At 41.9% G+C, this 19,582-nt stretch overlaps 1 protein-coding gene across 1 annotated transcript in view; it reads right to left on the reverse strand.

Moving 5' to 3' along the window:
- Positions 1-3,606: 3,606 nt before the first annotated feature.
- The window catches only part of itga9 (integrin, alpha 9), a 204,051-nt gene continuing 188,075 nt past the window's right edge, over positions 3,607-19,582 (reverse strand). The window contains exons 26-28 of the mRNA XM_007904045.2: positions 19,329-19,430; positions 13,881-14,000; positions 3,607-4,941 (exon numbers count right to left, since the gene is read on the reverse strand). Of these exons, the coding sequence (XP_007902236.1) occupies positions 4,843-4,941; positions 13,881-14,000; positions 19,329-19,430 (321 nt within the window). The 3' untranslated portion in view covers positions 3,607-4,842. The remainder of the gene's footprint in view (positions 4,942-13,880; positions 14,001-19,328; positions 19,431-19,582) is intronic.

Raw genomic sequence — 19,582 nt, forward strand, 5'->3', positions numbered from 1 at the left:
TTTTTCTTTGATCGGAAATAAAGTGTGGAATAATGAAAGTCAACTTTTGCAGTATCTATACATGTCTATACATGTGCAGTGATGTGTGTGCTGTGAGGAGGCTCAACATGAAAGGCAACATTTAAACATTCGGAAAACTCTTCAGTCAATTTTATAAAGCGGGTAGATGAAACCTCCACATTGGTTAAAATCTATAGATTACATATATTCTATATTATACGATGCGATTATTTATCCCTATTCCACCAAGAATCAGAGGGAGAGAGAGAGAGAGAGCGAGAGGAAAAAACAATCCTAATGGGGCTTCAAGAGTGTTGGGGACACACTAGTAGAATCTGGGCACTAAATCTAGTGATCTGACCATTTTTGATTCTTTATTAGCAAAAAGCGAGAAAGCCAGCAAATCTCTGCATGGACTTGGACGCCTTTTCACAGAGAGTCAGCCCTGACCCTTGAAGTAACCTGTGCACAGAGATGCCCTCGGGCTATACTGCCAAATGCAACTCCAATAACCACTGCCATATGACAAAGTTGCACTGTTTCCCTGAGCTCATGTCCAGAGGGCAGTAGGTTAACGACCTTGTCCACTGAGACGATCAATTGTCTTCACCTTTGCCACACACGCTAACACATTCTTTGCAATCGACATTCATAAATAATTACTATCCTAAGGTCTGCAAATGGCTTCTTTATTTAGGCTTTCCCATGACACACACTGTACTGATCAATCACAAAAGTCATGCACTATAAATAACCTGTTGCAAAGAGAGGCGGCAGCTGCAAATTATTAAAACAGGATTAATAATAGCAGACAATCCATGCACAGCAACCTCTATCTCTTTCTATATGGAGCCCATGCTTTTCTCTCTAAAACACACAAAGCAGCTGCACGCCCCAAGTTCCCAGCTCCGCAATGCATATTCCTAGCTTGGACTGGCTGACAGAAATCTGTTTGCGCCATTCCTCAGGACAAACACCATGGAAGTTTTTGCTGGCCTGAAGCAACCTAGCTTGTTTTCCAGGCAGGTTTTCTTTAGTTGCTGGGACATCTTGGTCAAATACATTTCAAAAGCAAAGTGTTTCTGGTACTCCTCCAGCTGCCCTCTATCACCTGTTACCTGGAGTGAGATGCAGCCAGAACTGTCTGGTTGTGGAGGGTCTTAGATGGTCCAGCGCCTTGGGACATCCTCTCGACGTGAAAGGCGTTATACAAATGTAATCTTGTTGTTGTATTTAAGGGAAGGTGTGAAAATGTTGCTGAAGACACGTTGAGCCCCTTTGTGGGAATCCTTCACATTACAAGCTTATACTCAAGCATAAGCAACTTAAGCAACTCAAATACGTGAGTAAAAGACACCGAGCCAGATCCCTTCATAGACCGTTCAGAGCCTGCTGGTTCAGTCACTGAAATGAGAACGAGCTATCATTTTGCCACGAGTATCAAAGTGTGTGGAGAATAGCTTAAACAGTGCAGCTATCCTCACTGTGTTGCACCAGCTAACAATACGCACAGAAAGGAAGCTTGGTGGTCACTTGGGCCTTTGGGAATCAAAAGGTTATATTTTCTAAACATATTAATGAGTTTATATTACCTTTTATCCTTTAGTAACATGCTCAATTATCAATTGCTCAATTATCCTTTAGTAACATGCTCGGTTAGCATATATATATACTGTATCTGACTTTCGTCTTAAACAGGAACAGACTGTAACATAGTGGAATACAATAACTTATACGTCAAACAGGAAACCTGCCCCTGTGTAAATGACCATGAGTCAACTCAGCAATAGGGTCCAATTCATGATATTGTTCAATGAGATTCCTAGAGTTTCAGTTGACCTGTGGGAGCTCCACTCCCCTCGGAAAGTAGATCCTGTTGGAGCAAAGTTCCCTCAGGTTGGCTTTACGTACTTCTGGTTAAGGTTCTGGAAAAAGGCTCCATTTATGCGAGTGGGAACTGTGTTATACTCCAAATTAGCTTTCTATGCCCCACTGAGAACGGAAGCAGAAATTACTGTATGAGATGTGCTGCTCTTATTAGCCTGTAGACAGAAGTGAGGTCAGGACATTGCTTGACACAAATTAATACTTCCTCCTTTGTCTCACACTGTTGGAAATGTCAATGGAGGCAGGCAATGTTGTGTTTGATGGATTTATGTGGAAGGGCAGGGCAGTGTTGCACAGTCTGTAATTTCAAGGTGCACTTTATGCTGGAGAAGCACAATGACTCAGATACAGTAGCTCCACTTCTGCTTTGATGCTGGAAAACTGACTGAACAGTTATTAGTAAAAATGGTAAAAAAAAAGTAGTGACTGCATTTTTGTAGGCAAAGTGCAGCAGCCAATTGGTGCACAGCAATGTCCCACAACCAGCAATAAATGGCAGAACAGGCTCAACAGGCTGAATGCCACCCTCCTCTTCCTCAAAACAAGTTAGTAATAGATGAATTACCAACAGTATTGGTAATAGTTTTCTGCAGTGCTCAAATTTTTCATAAGACAATAAGAGGGCTGTGGAGAAGCTTTCAAAAAGGAGTAAACTACAGGGATATGGGGAAAGGACAGTAAACACGACTGAAAGGATTGCTCTTAAAAAAGCCAGTACAGACACAATGGGCTGAATGGGATTCCCCTGTGCTGTAAATTTCTACGGTAGGGTTACTGCCCTGACTTTCACTTTATATATAAAAAAAATTTCAGCATTTCTAGCAATCTGGCTTTGGGACGATGAAGCCAAAGTGCTTTCTTTGTACTCTTGTGAATATGACAATTATTGACCCAACATTGATCCTCACAATGAATGGAAAAATTTCTGTGAGTTATTTGTTCATTCCTAGTACACGTACAACTGCTGAAGGTGTAGAAATGGTTGCAGCGCGGGTAAGATCGATAGCACTCGATCTATGATTCATTATTGATACTAGATTTATGATTCATGAATAAACAACGACCTGTACACCTCAAATGTTGGACCCTTGTCCTTGCCGGCATTTGCTCATCACCTTGCACCAATCTGCTAGACCTAACCATTGCTTCCTAACATAGGCAAATCATTGCACAAGCTACATACAAACCCACCCGAGCAAGGCAAATGGACAGTTCAGCCACAATAACATTATTGTTAAAGATGCCATGCAAATACTAGTGCTTGACCCAGCATAACTGTGACTTAAAAGAAACGTGGAGGAATTTAGTCTCTCCGGTTTTAAACTCAGATCAAATCATGTTGATGTGAAAACCTCCTATTACTGGGAAGACTGCTCCTCTCCTATGACAGCACTGAACAGTTGGAAATGAAGCTGTTTTTTCTGTTCCGTGCACTCCACATAGCAGATTTGTTGATGTGGGATAAACACTATTCTATACCATTCTGCAATTGTTTGCGTTCAGTGCGAATTTGTCCCTGTTCAGTTATAAATGCAACATAACATTAAACCATAAATAACATGTCACGCTGAATGTAAAGTTAAATTATAATTTAAAAATTGCATTACATTTATTCATAAGCACACAGGGACAAATTTGCTAGACTTACTGAATGGAACGCATTAGTGTTTTAGCCCACAGGAATGGATTCGCTGCCTGAAGCACACAGAACAGAACAATCCCCAAAGAATTTTATGGTTATTTTTTCGAACAACAATATTTTTATTTAAAAAAACAGGGAAATGAAGTTCCCTGTGGACTCAATTCTTAACAGATTTGCACAGATATTTCAGCTATTGCTTTACCAATGCCTCTTGCAATACAGTGTGATATATCGGAGTGAATGATTTGTACAGTACCTCACTACAGGAAAGAGCCTTATACTAGTCAAGTGATGCTATAATAGTTTCACTCATTTAAGTCGTCACTATTCTTGAGAGGAGCACTGACTGTTGTGCTTTTTCACAGCACAAGGGTACAGGAATGCTCTTTATACCATCAAGAAAGCTCTATCTTAAAGAAAAATATGAATGACATTAAAAAGTGAACTACTAGGGTATAAATGGCCACCAATCTTGGTAGTCAGATTACATATACAAAGTGCAGGTACAGCACATCTCGCTCAAAGCCAATTATGTCCCTTCAATTGCTCAGTTTTGTTGTGTACTGGGAATCCTCTCCTTTTACAAATCATAGGCAAACCAATTTTTATCTGATTTCTTTGCAATCTGTGTGTTTCATTTTATGTTAAATACACACCGTGGCTATTTGATGGAAGAAGGATGTTACTGCCATAAGATGATGGAAAACAGGTTTGCTCCCTGCAAGTGCAAAGGAAATACAGTACTTAAAAAGGCTTGCATGTCTCGGCATGTGGTCGTACATTTTCAACACAACAGCTGATGTAACCGCAATGACCTTCAGATAAAATAACTTCTTCTTCAACTTCTCATCGCTCAGGCTCTGAGCCAGACATCAGTGCAGTCAGTGTGTTATAGAACTGAATCAAGAGTACACTACATTTGGATAAAAATATAAAGGCATAATCATTCGGACAGACTTCTTATATAAAAATATTTGTTTCTCTTTGGCAAGCGCATGTAAAGAGAACTCAGTCCCCTGAGGGCTGTATTGCTGTAAATCTCGATCTCTTCCGTTCCTAGTCTCTGTTCTTCTCCACCAGCACTTTGTTTTCTGACGTTGAACGTTTTATTTTAAAGGAAGTCTAAGCCTCACTGACAGGTCTCCCATCTGCATTGCCAGCCTCAGGAATGCTTCCCAGCTGTAGAATTACGCAAATACAGAATTATCAGGTCTCCGGAAAATCTGGAGAAGGTTTCTCTCTTCCACATATGGAAGATTCTGGAGAAGGAGCAATCCACTGTCTGATGTGTAGCAGGTGACCCATCTGGCAGCTCACTGGTCTTTTTGGACCCAGTTCCAACTCTCTTCACTGTCCTTCCTGTTCTTCTCAGCTTCAATGATTTCTTTGTACTTTCGGCGAAAGAAGCCAAGCTAGAGAAAAGGAAACCAGAGTCAAACAAAATAACAGCACAAAACTATTGCACACAATAGCGTGAAAAATTATCTCTTTGACTACACTTTCGGTCATCTTTGCCCTCCTCGTTCACTTCAACTCCCACACTCAGCTCCGGTGGTAAGCCAGAATTGCCAAGTGCTTTGGGACTTCCTCCTGATGTAAAAGACCTAAATAAATCTATGAAGCCATTATGAAACATTACATTTTGCACCTCAACATCGCAGCCACTGTCAACCATTCTTTGCTGCAAATGTAATCATAGCATTAAAACAGATCATTCCTGGAATTTTCTTGTTACTTATAATAAGAATCCTACATTTTGGTATAGCGCCTTTCATGTTGGGAGTACGCCCCAAAGCGCTTCACAGGATTTACTGTAAAGAGTAATTAATGACTGCGTATTTTGTAGGTGAACGCAGCAGCTAATTATCACACAGCAATGTCCCACAAACAGCTATGAAGTAAAATGATCAATTTTATCTGGGGGATTGTTGGCCAGAACACTTGGAGAAATTTCCTTCTCTTTTCAAGTCGTGCCATGGGATGTTTAACATCCACAACGGTTTAATATCTCATCTGAACTTATACAAAACCTTGGTTAGATCACATTTGAAGTACTATGTCCAATTCTGATCTCACTATAAGAAGGATATAGCAGTAATGGAATGATTACAGTGTAGGTTAACGAACATGATACCAGGGCTAGCAGTTTATTCTATTAGGATAGACTGGATAGGTTAGGCCTTTCCTCAAAGAAAAGACATTTGAGGGGACACCTAATAAAAATGTTTAAAATTATAAAAGGATTCAATAAATTTAACATAAATAGGCTGTTTCCACTCATTGGGACGTCCGTTCCCACGGACACAAATATAAGCTAGCAACCAGGGGATCAAAAAGAGAATTTAGGAGGAACTACTTCACACAGAGGTTGGTGAGATTGTAGAATGCTGCTTGAAGTGGTGGTTGAATCAGTTAGTGTAGATGTATTCCAGAGGAAGCTAGACCTTCACATGAGGAAGAGGGGAATAGAAGGGAATAGGCAGGAGTAAGTAATGGGGAAGACTTATTGGAGTATAAACATCAGCACGGACTGGTTGGGCCGTGTGGCCTATTTTCATGTGGTACACTCTTTGTATATCTTTGAACGACGACACCTTCAACAATATAGAACTGTATTGGGAGTGTCATCCTAGATTATGTGGGTTCAAATTCCCTAAGTGGGGCTTGAACCCACAACCTTCTGACTCAAAGGCAAGAGTTCTACCAAATGAGTCAGGCTGACATCTAATCTGGTGAAATGTTTAGCAAATTGGAGTGTGAAGCCCAGTAAAACACTGGAATTAAAGTTGTCTTAAATGCATTTGGTTTAAACTATTGAAGAACAATTTTTATAAAAAGAAGAAACAAAGGTTACTTGTCTAGTACACCAGAGGCATTCAATTTTGTACAATACGAAAAGGCTATAACCTCCACAAAACGCTCTGCTGGTTGCCATAAGGTTTGGACATAGGATAAGTCTATGAATGTTGTCAGATTGTTGAACCACATGGTTGTTGATACAACCATAGATAATTTCAGACAGTAATTGTAGTGTTACTGGAGAAGTCAGGGTGAGGTGAACATTAACTAATACGATGGGAGTTGTCATTCTGACCTCAACATTTATTCCAGAATTCAAAACATTAGGAAATTGCCGCCACTCTTCTAACTTTTATTGAGCCTACGTAAGTTGACTTACTGGGGAGTGATTTGTTGAATGGATTCCCCCCAAAATGTGAACATATGGATAATAGCACATTTGTTCATTTGTTTGATCACAAGGCATTCAGGAGTTATCAGGGTTTTGTTGAGAGCTTTCCCCAAGTCCATAATGCCTTACATGGATGAGTGCTGAATATTTAACTTGAAAACTCTGTTTTCATGCAATTTAACAACTGCACAAAATGGTTGGTCACCATATAAAATGTAATGCTCAAGACGAGGAGCAAAGCTCCATTATAGCACTTCATTATAACACAAGATCTTTTATACAGAAGTTTGGACCCTGACATCTACATGCCAAAAAAATCAGAAAATGCATATGGCCAGGTTAATAATGTGGGCTAAACATGGCTGACTTCTGGGTCATCAGGTCTCTGAACATGTGCGGCGCACAAGAAGTGATGTCAGCAATGACATGGTAATAAAAACAACTTGCATTTATATAGCACCCTTTGTGTAGGATAACATCTCTGAGTGCTTCACAACAATGGGGTCAGACGCCGAGTAAGGGAGAAGGGGAAGGGAGAGGTGACCACAGGTACAGTCGAAGCGGAAAGCTTTACGGTTGGATTTAAAGACAGATAGAAATAAGGAGGAGTGAGAAAGGCAGGGCATTCCAGAGAGGAGACATAGTGACTGAAAGCTCGGCCGCCAATCGTAACGCAGAAGTCAGAAGATTGCAATTTCTTAGAATGCTGACGCAATCATGCTCCATTATAACGGTGGTTGGAATATTATAGGCCCCAACAGACAGTGTTATAATTGGACTCTACTATATACTATATTGTATTGAGAGATGGTTTCTGGACTCGTGACATATCAACAAACATTAATCAAATGTAGGTGATGTTATTTAGGCAGATTTTCAAAGCTTTTTGACAAGAATCCATACTGGTGGTTAACAAAGCCTATAAAATAAATTATGAGTGTGGTGTCTCAACAGCGTACTGATCGAGGATGAGGTTAAGCAAAACCTCAATGTGTGTGAATGATACCAAAATAGGAAGCAGAGTAATTAATAAAGGAGTTGAGGAGTCAAGTGGCAGATCAATTCAACTAAAATGTTCAATGTGGCAACAAGGAACCAGCAGAGGGAGTACGTGTTAAATGGAACTGTTGCGTATTGAGATAATCAGGAGAGTGATCTGGAGTTATTGTGGACAAATTGTCACAACCATCAGCTTAGTAATTTTGGAAGATGGATTGTAGAGTGCGATTGGGTTCACTCTGTGACTTGCTAACTGGTAGCACCCATCTGGGTACACCTATGTTCTCCATCATATAATTACTGTATTACAGGCAGTGCAGTAACTGGGAGCAACGCATCGCCTATGTTCTCACTATCTTCAGGTTTACTTTGGGTTAAATCCTCACTTTCTGATGCTACCAAACATTCCTCTTCAGTAACTTTCAAAAAGTCCTTAATAATCCAATTGGAAATTTTTCACCAGGGCTTTGAGGGGCATGAATTGTTACTGATTTCTCATTTTCACTAACATTAGTACTTTCAGGGTCAATGTTGGAGGGAAGCAGAGACAACTTTATCCAGTACCTCCCCTCAGTTCTACCTGACCCTGAAGAGTTTGACGCTGACAAAAATGTGAAAGGTATTCTGTTTCCCACGACATGTACCCTTCACTTTGATGACTACAGATTTACTTAGGAATATAACAGCTCTATTTCCCAGTTAAATATCTCATCAAACCACCTCAGGCTAAAGATCATTTTTGTGTATTCATGGACAGAAGAAAACAAATAAGTATAGACCTACGCATTGATATAAAGAAACTCTAGTTTTCCATTGAACTGCCCTCTGAGAATCAAGTCTCGTCGGAGAGAGAAAGAGAGTGATCCTTTCTCAGGGCAGATTTTATTTTAGCTTTGTTGAAATTACCCAAACACTCCTTCCACTTGTTATAATTGCAACTGATAAGTAATTGCATAGTTTATTTTCCCATCAGCTGAATCGAGTTTTGCCAACACTGGGAGTGAACTCACAGTCAATTACTGAGCTATTGTTGCTGTAACATTCCCATTGATACAATCCTGGACTGAAGCCACAGATATTGCAACTGAAGAAAGGCAAGACTAGCCTAGTAAAAGAGTTGAGATGGACGTTAATACTAATCACATGGTAGTATTAGTTTCAGTGTTGCATGACAAGGTATTCTTTAAACATGGGAAACTGCTTACAGGCTGTCAAATTGTAAATGTGATCTGCAGATCTGTATCCCTGAGAAAGCAGCATATGTGTGTGTGCGTGTGTGAATGATACGAAAATAGGAAGCAGAGTAATTAATAAAGGAGTTGAGGAGTCAACTGGCAGATCAATTCAACTAAAATATTCAATGTGGCAACAAGCACATCTTCCAGCAGGACTCTCTTGATATTAATAACAAAATAATCCTTGCATTTGATATTGTATGTTTCACGTCGGGAGGAAGTCTTAAAGCATTTCAGAGGATTTAGTGTAAAGTGTAGTGACTGTGTGTTTTATATTTTTACCTCCCTATCCAAGAGGTACCGAGTACAACTGTAGTGCCACAGCTGAGATTAGCAGAGACCTGTTAATCTGCTGTGTTTGACTAGTGCTGCACCAGCAACAGGACATGAAAGCTCTAACGTGGAGAAAGTGCACCCAAATGCTTTATGCACTGCGCGATCGGGGGCTTCTCTCACTGTTTAAGTACCGCTTTTTATTGTATTGAAGGCCATGAGACTCTTTATATAATTATATTATATATTACAGAAACTGCTCTAGTCAAGGACACAAATGACATCCTGACCATGTGCGACCAGGACTCCCTCTGCCTCTGCATCCCTCCTCGACCTCTCCACTGTCTTTGACACCGTGGGTCACTCAATCCTCCTTCACCGCCTCTCCTCCCACCTCAACCTTCAAGGTTCTTCCTTGACTGGTTCAGGTCCTACCTTTCACGCCACCTTCACTTTGTTGCAGCAAACGGCTTCTCCTCCAGCCCCCGCACCGTCTTGTGCGGTGTTCCTCAGGGCTCTGTCCTCGGTCCCCTCCTTTTCACTCTCTACATGCTCCCCCTTGGTGACATCATCCACAGACATGGGGTAAATTTCCACATGTATGGGGATGACACCCAACTCTATCTCTCTGCCTCCACCCTGAACTCCAGGACTACTGGCGTCCTGACTGACTGACTGTCTGACATCAAGACCTGGACGAGGGATAACTTTCTCCAACTCAACTCAGCGGGCTCCGATCTGCTCCATGTCTCCTGCCCGACCCGCCCTACCATCGGTGGCCGGGCTTTCAGCCTCTCTGTCCCCACGCTCTAGAACTCCATCCCTTCGGTCCCTTCGCTTTGCTTCCTCCCTTGCCTCCTTCAAGGCCGGTCTCAAGACCCTTCTCTTCGATCTATCTTTGGTCTCACTCCCACCTCTCTGCCTTCCCTCACCCCTACACCACCCCTCCTCCCCCATGCTCGGGCCCCAACACCTGACTGTTCAGTGATTTGGGGCGTCCTTCCTACGTGAAAGGCTCTATAAATGTAATTATATATATATGTATATGTACACATAAAAATGCGATTGACATACAATGCGATTGATTCCCCAGCAGAAAGGGGAAATCAAGACCTTATGGCTGTCTCACGAGTGCACCTGACTCACGGCAGAGTTTGCCCATCCTTATCCTGTGGCGTTTAGTGAAACCAAAACCAGGAACCTCGGTCCCAACACACACCATAAATATCTATATGCCACCTTTAACCATTCTACTGAGTTGGAGGGAGGGTGGATGCAGCGGTTGTCTCTTTATAAGCACTGAATTACAGGATTGGTAAATATACCAACATGAGGAAAATAGCCTTCTGAAGTGACAAAAAAAAGTAATAGGAAACAAGGTCATAGAAACATACAAAGAGGATTAGGCTATTCAGCCCCTCAAGCGTGTTCTGCCATTCTATAAGATCATCGCTGATCTGTATCTCAAGTCCAGTTACCTACCTTTGCCCAAGATCCCTTAATACCTAACAAATATTTATGTACCTCTGTCTTGAAAATGTGAATGGATCCAGCATCCAGAGCCTTTTCGGGGAAAGAGTTCCAGATTTCTACTACCATTTGGGTGAAAAACTGCTTCCTGATTTCACTCCTAATCAGCCCAGCTCTAATTTTAAGATTATGCCCCCTTGTTCTGGATTCCCCACGAGAGGAAGTAGTTTCTCTGTATTCCCTATCGAAACCCTTTATTACTTTAAAAACCTCAATCAGATCACCCCTCAAACTTCTAAACTCAAGGGAATAGAGACCAAGTTTATGCAACCTGTCCTCATAATTTAACCCTTTAAGTCTTGGTATCATTCTGGTGAATCTGTGCTGCACCCCCTCCAGAGTCAATATATCATTCCTGAGGTGCAGTGCCCCAAATTGAACGTTGTACTCCAGATGGGGTCTGACCAAGGCTCTATATAGTTGAAGTATCATTTCCTCTCCTTTATATTCCAGCCCCCTTGAGATAAAGGCCAACATCCCATTAGTTTTTTGATAACTTTATGGACCTGTTAGCTTGTTGTTAGTGATTTGTGTACGTGGACACCCAAATCCCTTTGCTCCTCCACAGTTCTTAGTTTCTCCCCATTTAGAAAATATTCTGTTTAGCTATTTTTGGATCCATAGCGGACACTTCCCCACACAGCACTTCCCCAGGTCATCCCAACACAATGTATAAAACTGGCACAATGGCTGCCCGAATTAATTAAACAAATAATAACTAAAACTAATACAGGATATGTATTTTCCTGTTGTAGGATACTTGTAAGGATTAAAATACATCCATCTACTTTTAACATGGTGCCTTCTTATGTTCTTGGCATTGCACAACTGCAAGGAGAAAGGGGTTACCACAATAATAATAATATTCCATTTGATATAGTGTTTTATCACATCTTCTAGACAGCGCTTCACAAAATATATTGTAAAGTGAATTGACTGCATGTTTGTGGGCGAAACGTGGCATCCAATTGCACTCATGGATTGAGTGACCAAATTATTATTATTATTATTTCTTAAGGGATTATTATGCCCGGAAAAGCGATCCGCCAATCGACTACCATCCGGGTTTCTTCTTACTGCTAGGTACACAGAGAGCTACTTAATTAACTGCCTCCACTTCATCTTGGCAAATGGTTTTTCGTCCTGCCCCCGCCCCGACACCTGCGGAGTACCCCAGGGCTCCATCCTTGACCCTCTTCTTTTCCTCATCCATCCCACTTGGCGATGTCATCCGCAGACATGGAGTGAACTTCCCGTCAATGTCTTCACTCCTATGAATCTGAACTCCTCAACCTCCCTGGGCTCTCCCTCAGACTCACCGAACCAGTGCGTAATCTAGGGATCCAGTTTGACCCCAGCTGTCCTCCCTCCCCCACATCGCCCCTGACCCGGACCGTCTTCTTCCACCTCCGCAACATTACCCGCTTCTGACCATACCTTACCCCAAATGCAGCCAAAACCCTCGTGCATTCGTTTGTCACCTCCGCTTGGATTATTCAAACGCACTCCTCGCCGGCCTCTCCAGCTCCACTATTCAAAAAATCCAGCTCATTCAGAATTCTGCCACCTGCATACTGACCCAGACCAAACTCCATACCCACATCTCACCATTTCTGGCCAGACTCCACTGGCTCTCCATCACCGAATGGTTCGACTTCAAGGTCTTCACACTCGTGTTCAAATCCCTTCACTCCCTGGCACCTCCCTACCTCCCCAACATCCTCACTCCCCAATCCACTACCCAGCACCTCTGCTCAACTGGCACCGGCCTCCTGCTTGTCTTTCGCATCCTTCGCTCCATCATTGGAGGTCACGCATTCAGCCACTATGCCCCGAAACTCTGGAATATTCTCCTTCAATCCTCCTCCACCTTGACCCCTCTCTCCCCTTTTTCCACTTGAAAAGTTTCCTTTTGACCATACTTACGGTCACTTCCCCACCCCCCGCCCGGCTCGGAGTCAGGCACCGCCACTGTTAAGTGCTCTGAGACGCTGGAGGGCGCAAGTTGCTGTTGATGATCCATCCTCTCAGTTGCGAGGTGAGTGTCCTAACCACTAAGCTACAGGACTCCACTGATTTGTATCAATCTAACGCCAATGAAGCATCTTTGCAGTGTATGTTTCTTCTTAATAAGACAGGCCAGAGTACTGGTAGGGAACTCGGCACAAAGATTCTTAGTTTGAGCTTCCTTAGCGCGCATGCTAAATTTAACATTAATGTTCTCATAGTGTACTACAATTCAAATCTGTTCTTCATATTATGTGTGGGGCCTGAGAAGTGATATTGTGTTCATGATGTGTTATTTCCTCAACTGTATACTTCTGTAACTTTTCATAACAACTCACCAGTCCTCGAGCACTACCCTGAGCTGTTTAATCTAAGAGCTCTACTAACCCACCTTTCTCATTCTTTTTGTGTTTTCTTCCCAAAGGATCTCCTGTCTAAAAGACATACACACTCTCTTCTAATAAGATCCATTCCTCCTCTTCTTTCCACATTTCATCCCAGCCTCTCCCTGTCCTCATCTCACCTGCCTCACCCTCTCCACATCCTGTCCCAGCTTCACCTTCTCCACATCCTGTCCCAATCTCACCCTCTCCTCATTGTTTCCTAGCGTCATTTTCACCTCCATAAAGATATTACAGTACAGTACTATGAAAACAGTAGATGGATTTCTCAACTAAACTAAGAAGTTACAAATTAACATTTATACAGCATTGTGAGGATGTTCTGAGGCAGTGGACCAGTGGAAAGTAAATTTGTTTATTCCCTTTTCATTCCTGATGAAGCATGTGTAAAGCGTTTGAAGTCCTTTACTCAAAATAATGGACAGTGACTATAAGAAAGCACCCGAATTATCCTTTTCTACTGTGTATCAACAACTCACGCGCAACACAAATAAAACAGCTAAAATATTTACAGACCTCAAGCTTTATCTACGTTTGTTTAATAAACAATTTAACCTTCTTTGTAATTTGTATTAGGGTTAGGTTATAAACAAATTATGGTGACGTAATTAGCTTCTGCACTTTACATTCATTGGTAAAATAAACCACGCACAAGAAATGTATCTGATTCCGTGAAGAAATGTGGGACTAGTTCATGGGATTAGAGTTCGACTTACCTTCCATAGCAGGACAGCGAGCAGCAGAAAAATGAGAATTCCCACAAAAAGGCTAATGGCAATGATCCATCCCACAACATAACCACGGGGCTCCAGATTGTGCAATGCCTCAAACACCACCTAAATATAAAGAGAGCAGTGTTAGCACACAGACAGTGAGGTCTGCAGTTCAAAGAGAGCAAGGAAAGGAAGCAAGCTCTGCCAATTACTCATATGTTTCTGTCAAGTGCAATGGATTTTGTAGGCAAAAATGGCAGACAATTTGCTCAAAGCAATGTCCCACAAACAACCACGAATGACCAATATTTTAGCTGGGTGATTGTTGGCCAGGACATCAGGAAAAACTCCCTTCTCTTTTCAAGTAGTGACATTGGATCTTTAACATTCATCTCAACAGGCAGGCGAGACCTCAGTTTAAAATATTATCCAAAGAACAGCACTTCTGAAAACGCAGTGCTCCCCCAGCACTGCATTGGAGCATCAGCCCAGACTATGACCTTAAAGTCCCAATGTAGCCATTTGTCACAGTTTATGCCTCTAACACTAGCAAACTGTTTTGCCCGGTACACGATCTGGGGTGCAGGCCGCCTGCTTATGGCATGGCACTTAAAACTGACACTCCTGATTTGCCACAGGCCTGTCAATATCTGGGACATATTAGAGACGACAGTCTCTAATGTCTCTATGTCAAGACATACAAGAGTCACATGAATTAATTCCACTTTTCCTCAACTCCCTCCCCCCTCCCTCAACTCGGGCTTCCAGCTGCACTGTGTGAAGTGCTTTGAGATGTCCTCCTAATGCGAAAGGTGCAACAGAAATATAAAATTATTGTTGTTGTATTGCAAATCTATTGAAACAGACGGAGCGAGGTTCATTTCAGGAATGCAGCATTAAATACATCGTTCATGTTTATTACTTGAATGTTCTCCCTTTAATCTGAAGGCAATGACTCATGCTTGGGTACACTGCCATGAGTGCTTGCTTGGCTGCCCTCTGACCCTTGGTCCACTTTTACTGTGAGCCAAACAACAAGCACTGCCAGCCCTGTGCTTGGTTCTTGTGCAGCTCTACAGGCCGGTATTTAAATTAGAAACATCAGCTGCACTCTCAAACATCTGCCCACAACAGCTCCCACACAGAACAAGTTGTGGAAATTATTTGGATCACAGCTCCGCCCTCACCAGTATGCCACTGTGAATAAAAGGCCAACACCATCTGACTTTCAATACGGTTTTATTTCTATTTTCCACTAGGATTGAGTTGGTTTGATCACAACATTTGTGAGCTATCTTTGAAACATGCCAGTGAATCTAATACTATTTAAAAAAAAGGTCCATTAAAAAGTTCCTGCATGTTCCAGTGGATCGTCCAAGACCGATTGTTAAGCAGAAGCCAAACTCGGTATTTATGCTGGAGAAAGCAAGAATCAATGCTGAGAGCAGCTCCACAAGGTGGTCCTACAGTCGGGGCTTCAGCATCATTCACTCACACATCGCGTGAGTGTATGCAGGGCTGCCATGCCAAAAAGCTGTGAAGAATGCAGTAAAACCTTGACATTAATCTGTATTTACTTAAAAACAAGTATGTTAAAACTGTAGACTTCAACTGTGTGTGGTGGGAGGGGTTGTGGGGGATGTGGGAAGTCCGCTGAAACCACAGTGTAACCACAACGTTGCCAGGCTCACAGCTGCCCTCGTCTCACTATCATACATCATAAACAATGTGGCAAGACTGAGGTGGTGGCTGGGAGGAAACCAAACATTTAAGAATAAACAATGACTGCGCTCATTTTATACATCGCACAAGGATTTCACACATGTTAAACACTGGTACGGACTAGATGGGCCGAATGGCCTGTTTTCAGGCTGTAATGATTTATGTGTAAAGGAATCCAGAGTAACAGAATCCTGCAGCCGTGGAATGAGATTGACCCTGGTCAACAACAGCAGCAATGTGCCTTATATAACATAGCTCCTTTCATGTAAGGAGAATGACCCTGTAGCCTATAAAACCCATATTACAATTCACACGGGTGTTCGCAGCTATTAATGCAGCAGCCCAGCTCACTTTGTAGCGAAGGCTTCTCCAGCATGTGTGTTGGGACAGAAACTTACAAAAACATGAAGCAGGCTGATGCAGCACAGCCAGATCAGCACAAAGTACTAGGACGGGATCATTTGACAAACAGCTCTGGGCAGTACTTTACACATCTATATTGCATACAACGGGGTCAGTTTAGTGGCCACACTCTGTGTATATAACAGGATATGCTAACGGGATATGAGCTTGTTGAGTGTTTTGTTTATTGAGAAAAAACAGTAACATCAACGAAAAACACAGTCACAAACTATTCAAGAAAGACTCCATGATCCACGGGCTATTCACGACTCCCTGCTCCATAATAATATGAATAATATGATGGGCTCTAAACCAACAGGTCTGCTGATCTATTGAGAATGTGGGTGGAGTATGCAACAAGCCCATTGGGATCCATTTGATGCACTAAATATCAAAAGGACCTGGATGTTTGGGTCACAGACATATGTGATGCTAAATTGACTCCAATAAATGCTTCCCAACCAGATCAGCACATTGAAAGGTTAGAGTGACTAATGCAATGGGTAATGTACGAAAGCAGATGTTTCCTCACATTTTCACTGCAAGCCACACGAGAGACGTTCAACATAACGTCACCAGAAACAAATTATAAGGAAATTAAGCAAGGCAGGATGCTCTCTTAACCTGCATGTTTTGAACCATTCAGACCAGTCTGGGAACAGGACTTAAACTCATTGCTTTCAGTTTGCCTACAATTACAAGTCTGTAATAATAATAAAAGTAATAATCCTTACATTGGCATTGCACCTTTCATATCAGGACACCTTAAAGACATTCACAGGATTTGCTGCAAAGTGTAATGGCTATTTGTGAACAAAAGCTGGAGCCCAGTTGCGCACAGCAGTGTCCCACACACAACTATGAAACAAATAACTTATTTTATCTGTGGGATTGTGGGCCAGGACACCGGGAGAAACTCCCTTCTCTTTTCGAATAGTGTCATGGGATTTTTAACATTCACCTGAACAGGCAGTCTGGTTTAACATCTTATCTGAAGGATGGCACCTCAGGCAATGCAGCACACTCCAAGCCCTGCATTACAGATTAGACTTGTTCAAAGTCCCATATAACTCACTGAGATGTTCAGATCATGGCCAGCCAAATGAGTGAAGGATGGAGTGTTTATAGGTATTACCTGACTTAATCATTGAATTATTACCTATTGTGTCTATCTCTTTCTATAATGCACAACAAGAATATTAGAGGGTAGGTTGATTTTTGAAACAGGGCATGTTTATTCTTGCAAAAACGTCAGGGCCAAATGGGACAGCTGGGGTGTTCTATGTTGCTGATGTGAGAAGACATTGATAATTTTGCATTGAATTTGGTAATGTTTGGTATTTGATATTTGGTAATATCCAGTTTTCAGTATTCAATATTTGGTAACAGGGAACAGGATAAGGGAATATGAAGAGGTGAAGGCTGGTATGGAGTGTAAAGACTTGCATGGACCAGTTCGGCCAAATGGCCTGCTTCCATACTGTATCATCCTATGTAATTCTATGGTCACACACTCACTTTGTTCCTGGTGTACAGTGTATTTCCACACTTGACAGGGTAATTGCAGGTGCACACATTTTCATGGTCAGTACCTAATATACAGTCAGTGAACTTGACAGCAACTACTGGTGTTTCAATTGAAGTGGTTGAATTCCCCCCTCCCAAATAATCGAGTCCAGAGCTGCTCAAAACACCCTGACCGCTATCAACGTTTAGTGACAGCAGAGCAGGACACCACTGTTGCAGAGGGCAGTGTTTCAGGGCTACTTCACGAGAATTCTAAATTCACTAAAAACTTTGTAAGCAAGAACTTTGTAGGAAACAAAATGACACTTTAAGCACATGAGCTCTGCTTGGAGTTAATTTTCTACCACACATTGGGGGATGGGAACTCTGGAAATGTTTATCACATTTCCTCATGTATGCGGTCAGGATTGAGCTGAAGGGCTGGGACTAGTTTTCTACTCATCCCTCAGTGTTCCACAGCTGAAGTGTGTTCCCCCTCTCCCTCAGCAGATCACTGGCAGTAATCACAGACTTGACAGCCTCAGCCCCAGGCACAGATTGCCTTCCGTCATGTCTGAAAGTTACTGTAACTTTTTAAAAAAGAGGGGCCACTGACTCCACAGAAAAAATATTTAATGAAATGTCCTTTTTGTTTGGAGCCATTATAAACAACAAATAATCCTTGCAAATGATATCTTGCAAATGAGCACTTTGTGACGTTGTCAAAACGTCACAAAGTGCTCCATAGGATTTTACTGAGAAGTTTCTTTGTTGCAAAATGCCAACAGAATTATAGGGAAAGGCAAGTGTTGCTTTGATCAGCAAGGGGACATGAGTGATTCGCTTCAAATCAATGCTGAATTGTATAACTGATAATACTTCATTTCTTCTTGAGTTTATTGTGGGAGTTGAGGCTTCATAGTATTTCCATGACTCGTAAGCACATCAGGTTCCGTACTCTGCTCATACCTCATCCCGTTTTGAGTTTAGCAGCTTGTCACGATTTGCGTGAGTTGAGAGACGCAGCGCTCATTTCACAGGGGGGAAAATAAAATATCTTGCCAAACTCATTATTGTCCACATTAAAATCACTTGAAAGCAAAATTAAAAAGTCTAAAGAAAAACCCTGTTAAAATGAAGATGTTCACTGTGTGGTGCAAGGATATACTGTAAAGAATAATGACTGTGTATTTTATAGGTGAATACTAATATAATATTGTGCATGTTGAATCTCTACATTGAGACCGAATGTAGCGAACAAACTGCTTTCCTGACTGAATAAAAATAATCCTTGCATTTGACATAACACCTTATCACATAGTTGAGGCGTCTCAAAGCACTTCATAGAATATACTGCAAAGTGAATTGACTGTATACATTTTGTGGCCGAAACGAGTGATATCAGTTATCTCAGCACAGGCCAGGATTCGAACCTGGGGACCTTTGAGTCTGTATTGTCCTCCGTTACGGATAAATAACGTTCAATTGCTTACACCTCTGATAATACGATGATGGAAATTGTGATGAAACGATAAAAAAAACATATTGCATTTCAGTATGGACTTCCAAGACCGTGCATCAAATATCTGCAGCCACTTAAAAATCTAATGCTGCATCTATATTGCTTGAAACATCCTCAGGCTGTTTGAGAGCGAGGTCTTTGTAAGAAAAATGACGTCCCCAGTTCCTCTCTGTCCGTCTCCACTGAGGAAAGGACAGTCTGTTCATGAAGTCACTGCCTCTTTATAATGCATTGTTTTCATTGACTCATGACTGACCCAAGGTAAGTTGGCTTGGTATTTGTACATGGACAGTACTCACTGTAGAATCTTCTGGAAGTCCCCCTGCCACCTCCACCGTCCTACGGTCTGATGACACTGTTCCTTTTGCTCTAGTGACAAACTGGATAACTGATGCGCTGTCCTGTAGATCAGAAATAGAAATGATAAACACCTGTTTATTCCAGCTCTTGCCTCCCTGCTGAAAGTGGAGTCTAAAATGCGGCAATCTCAAAAGGGATTCCTGAAATAGGGAATCTGCGTGGTGACATTCTGCCACGCTCACCCGTGGAAACT

The sequence above is a fragment of the Callorhinchus milii genome, unplaced genomic scaffold (assembly GCF_018977255.1).
Source record: "Callorhinchus milii isolate IMCB2004 unplaced genomic scaffold, IMCB_Cmil_1.0 Scaffold2, whole genome shotgun sequence".
Classification (NCBI taxonomy): Eukaryota; Metazoa; Chordata; class Chondrichthyes; order Chimaeriformes; family Callorhinchidae; genus Callorhinchus; species Callorhinchus milii.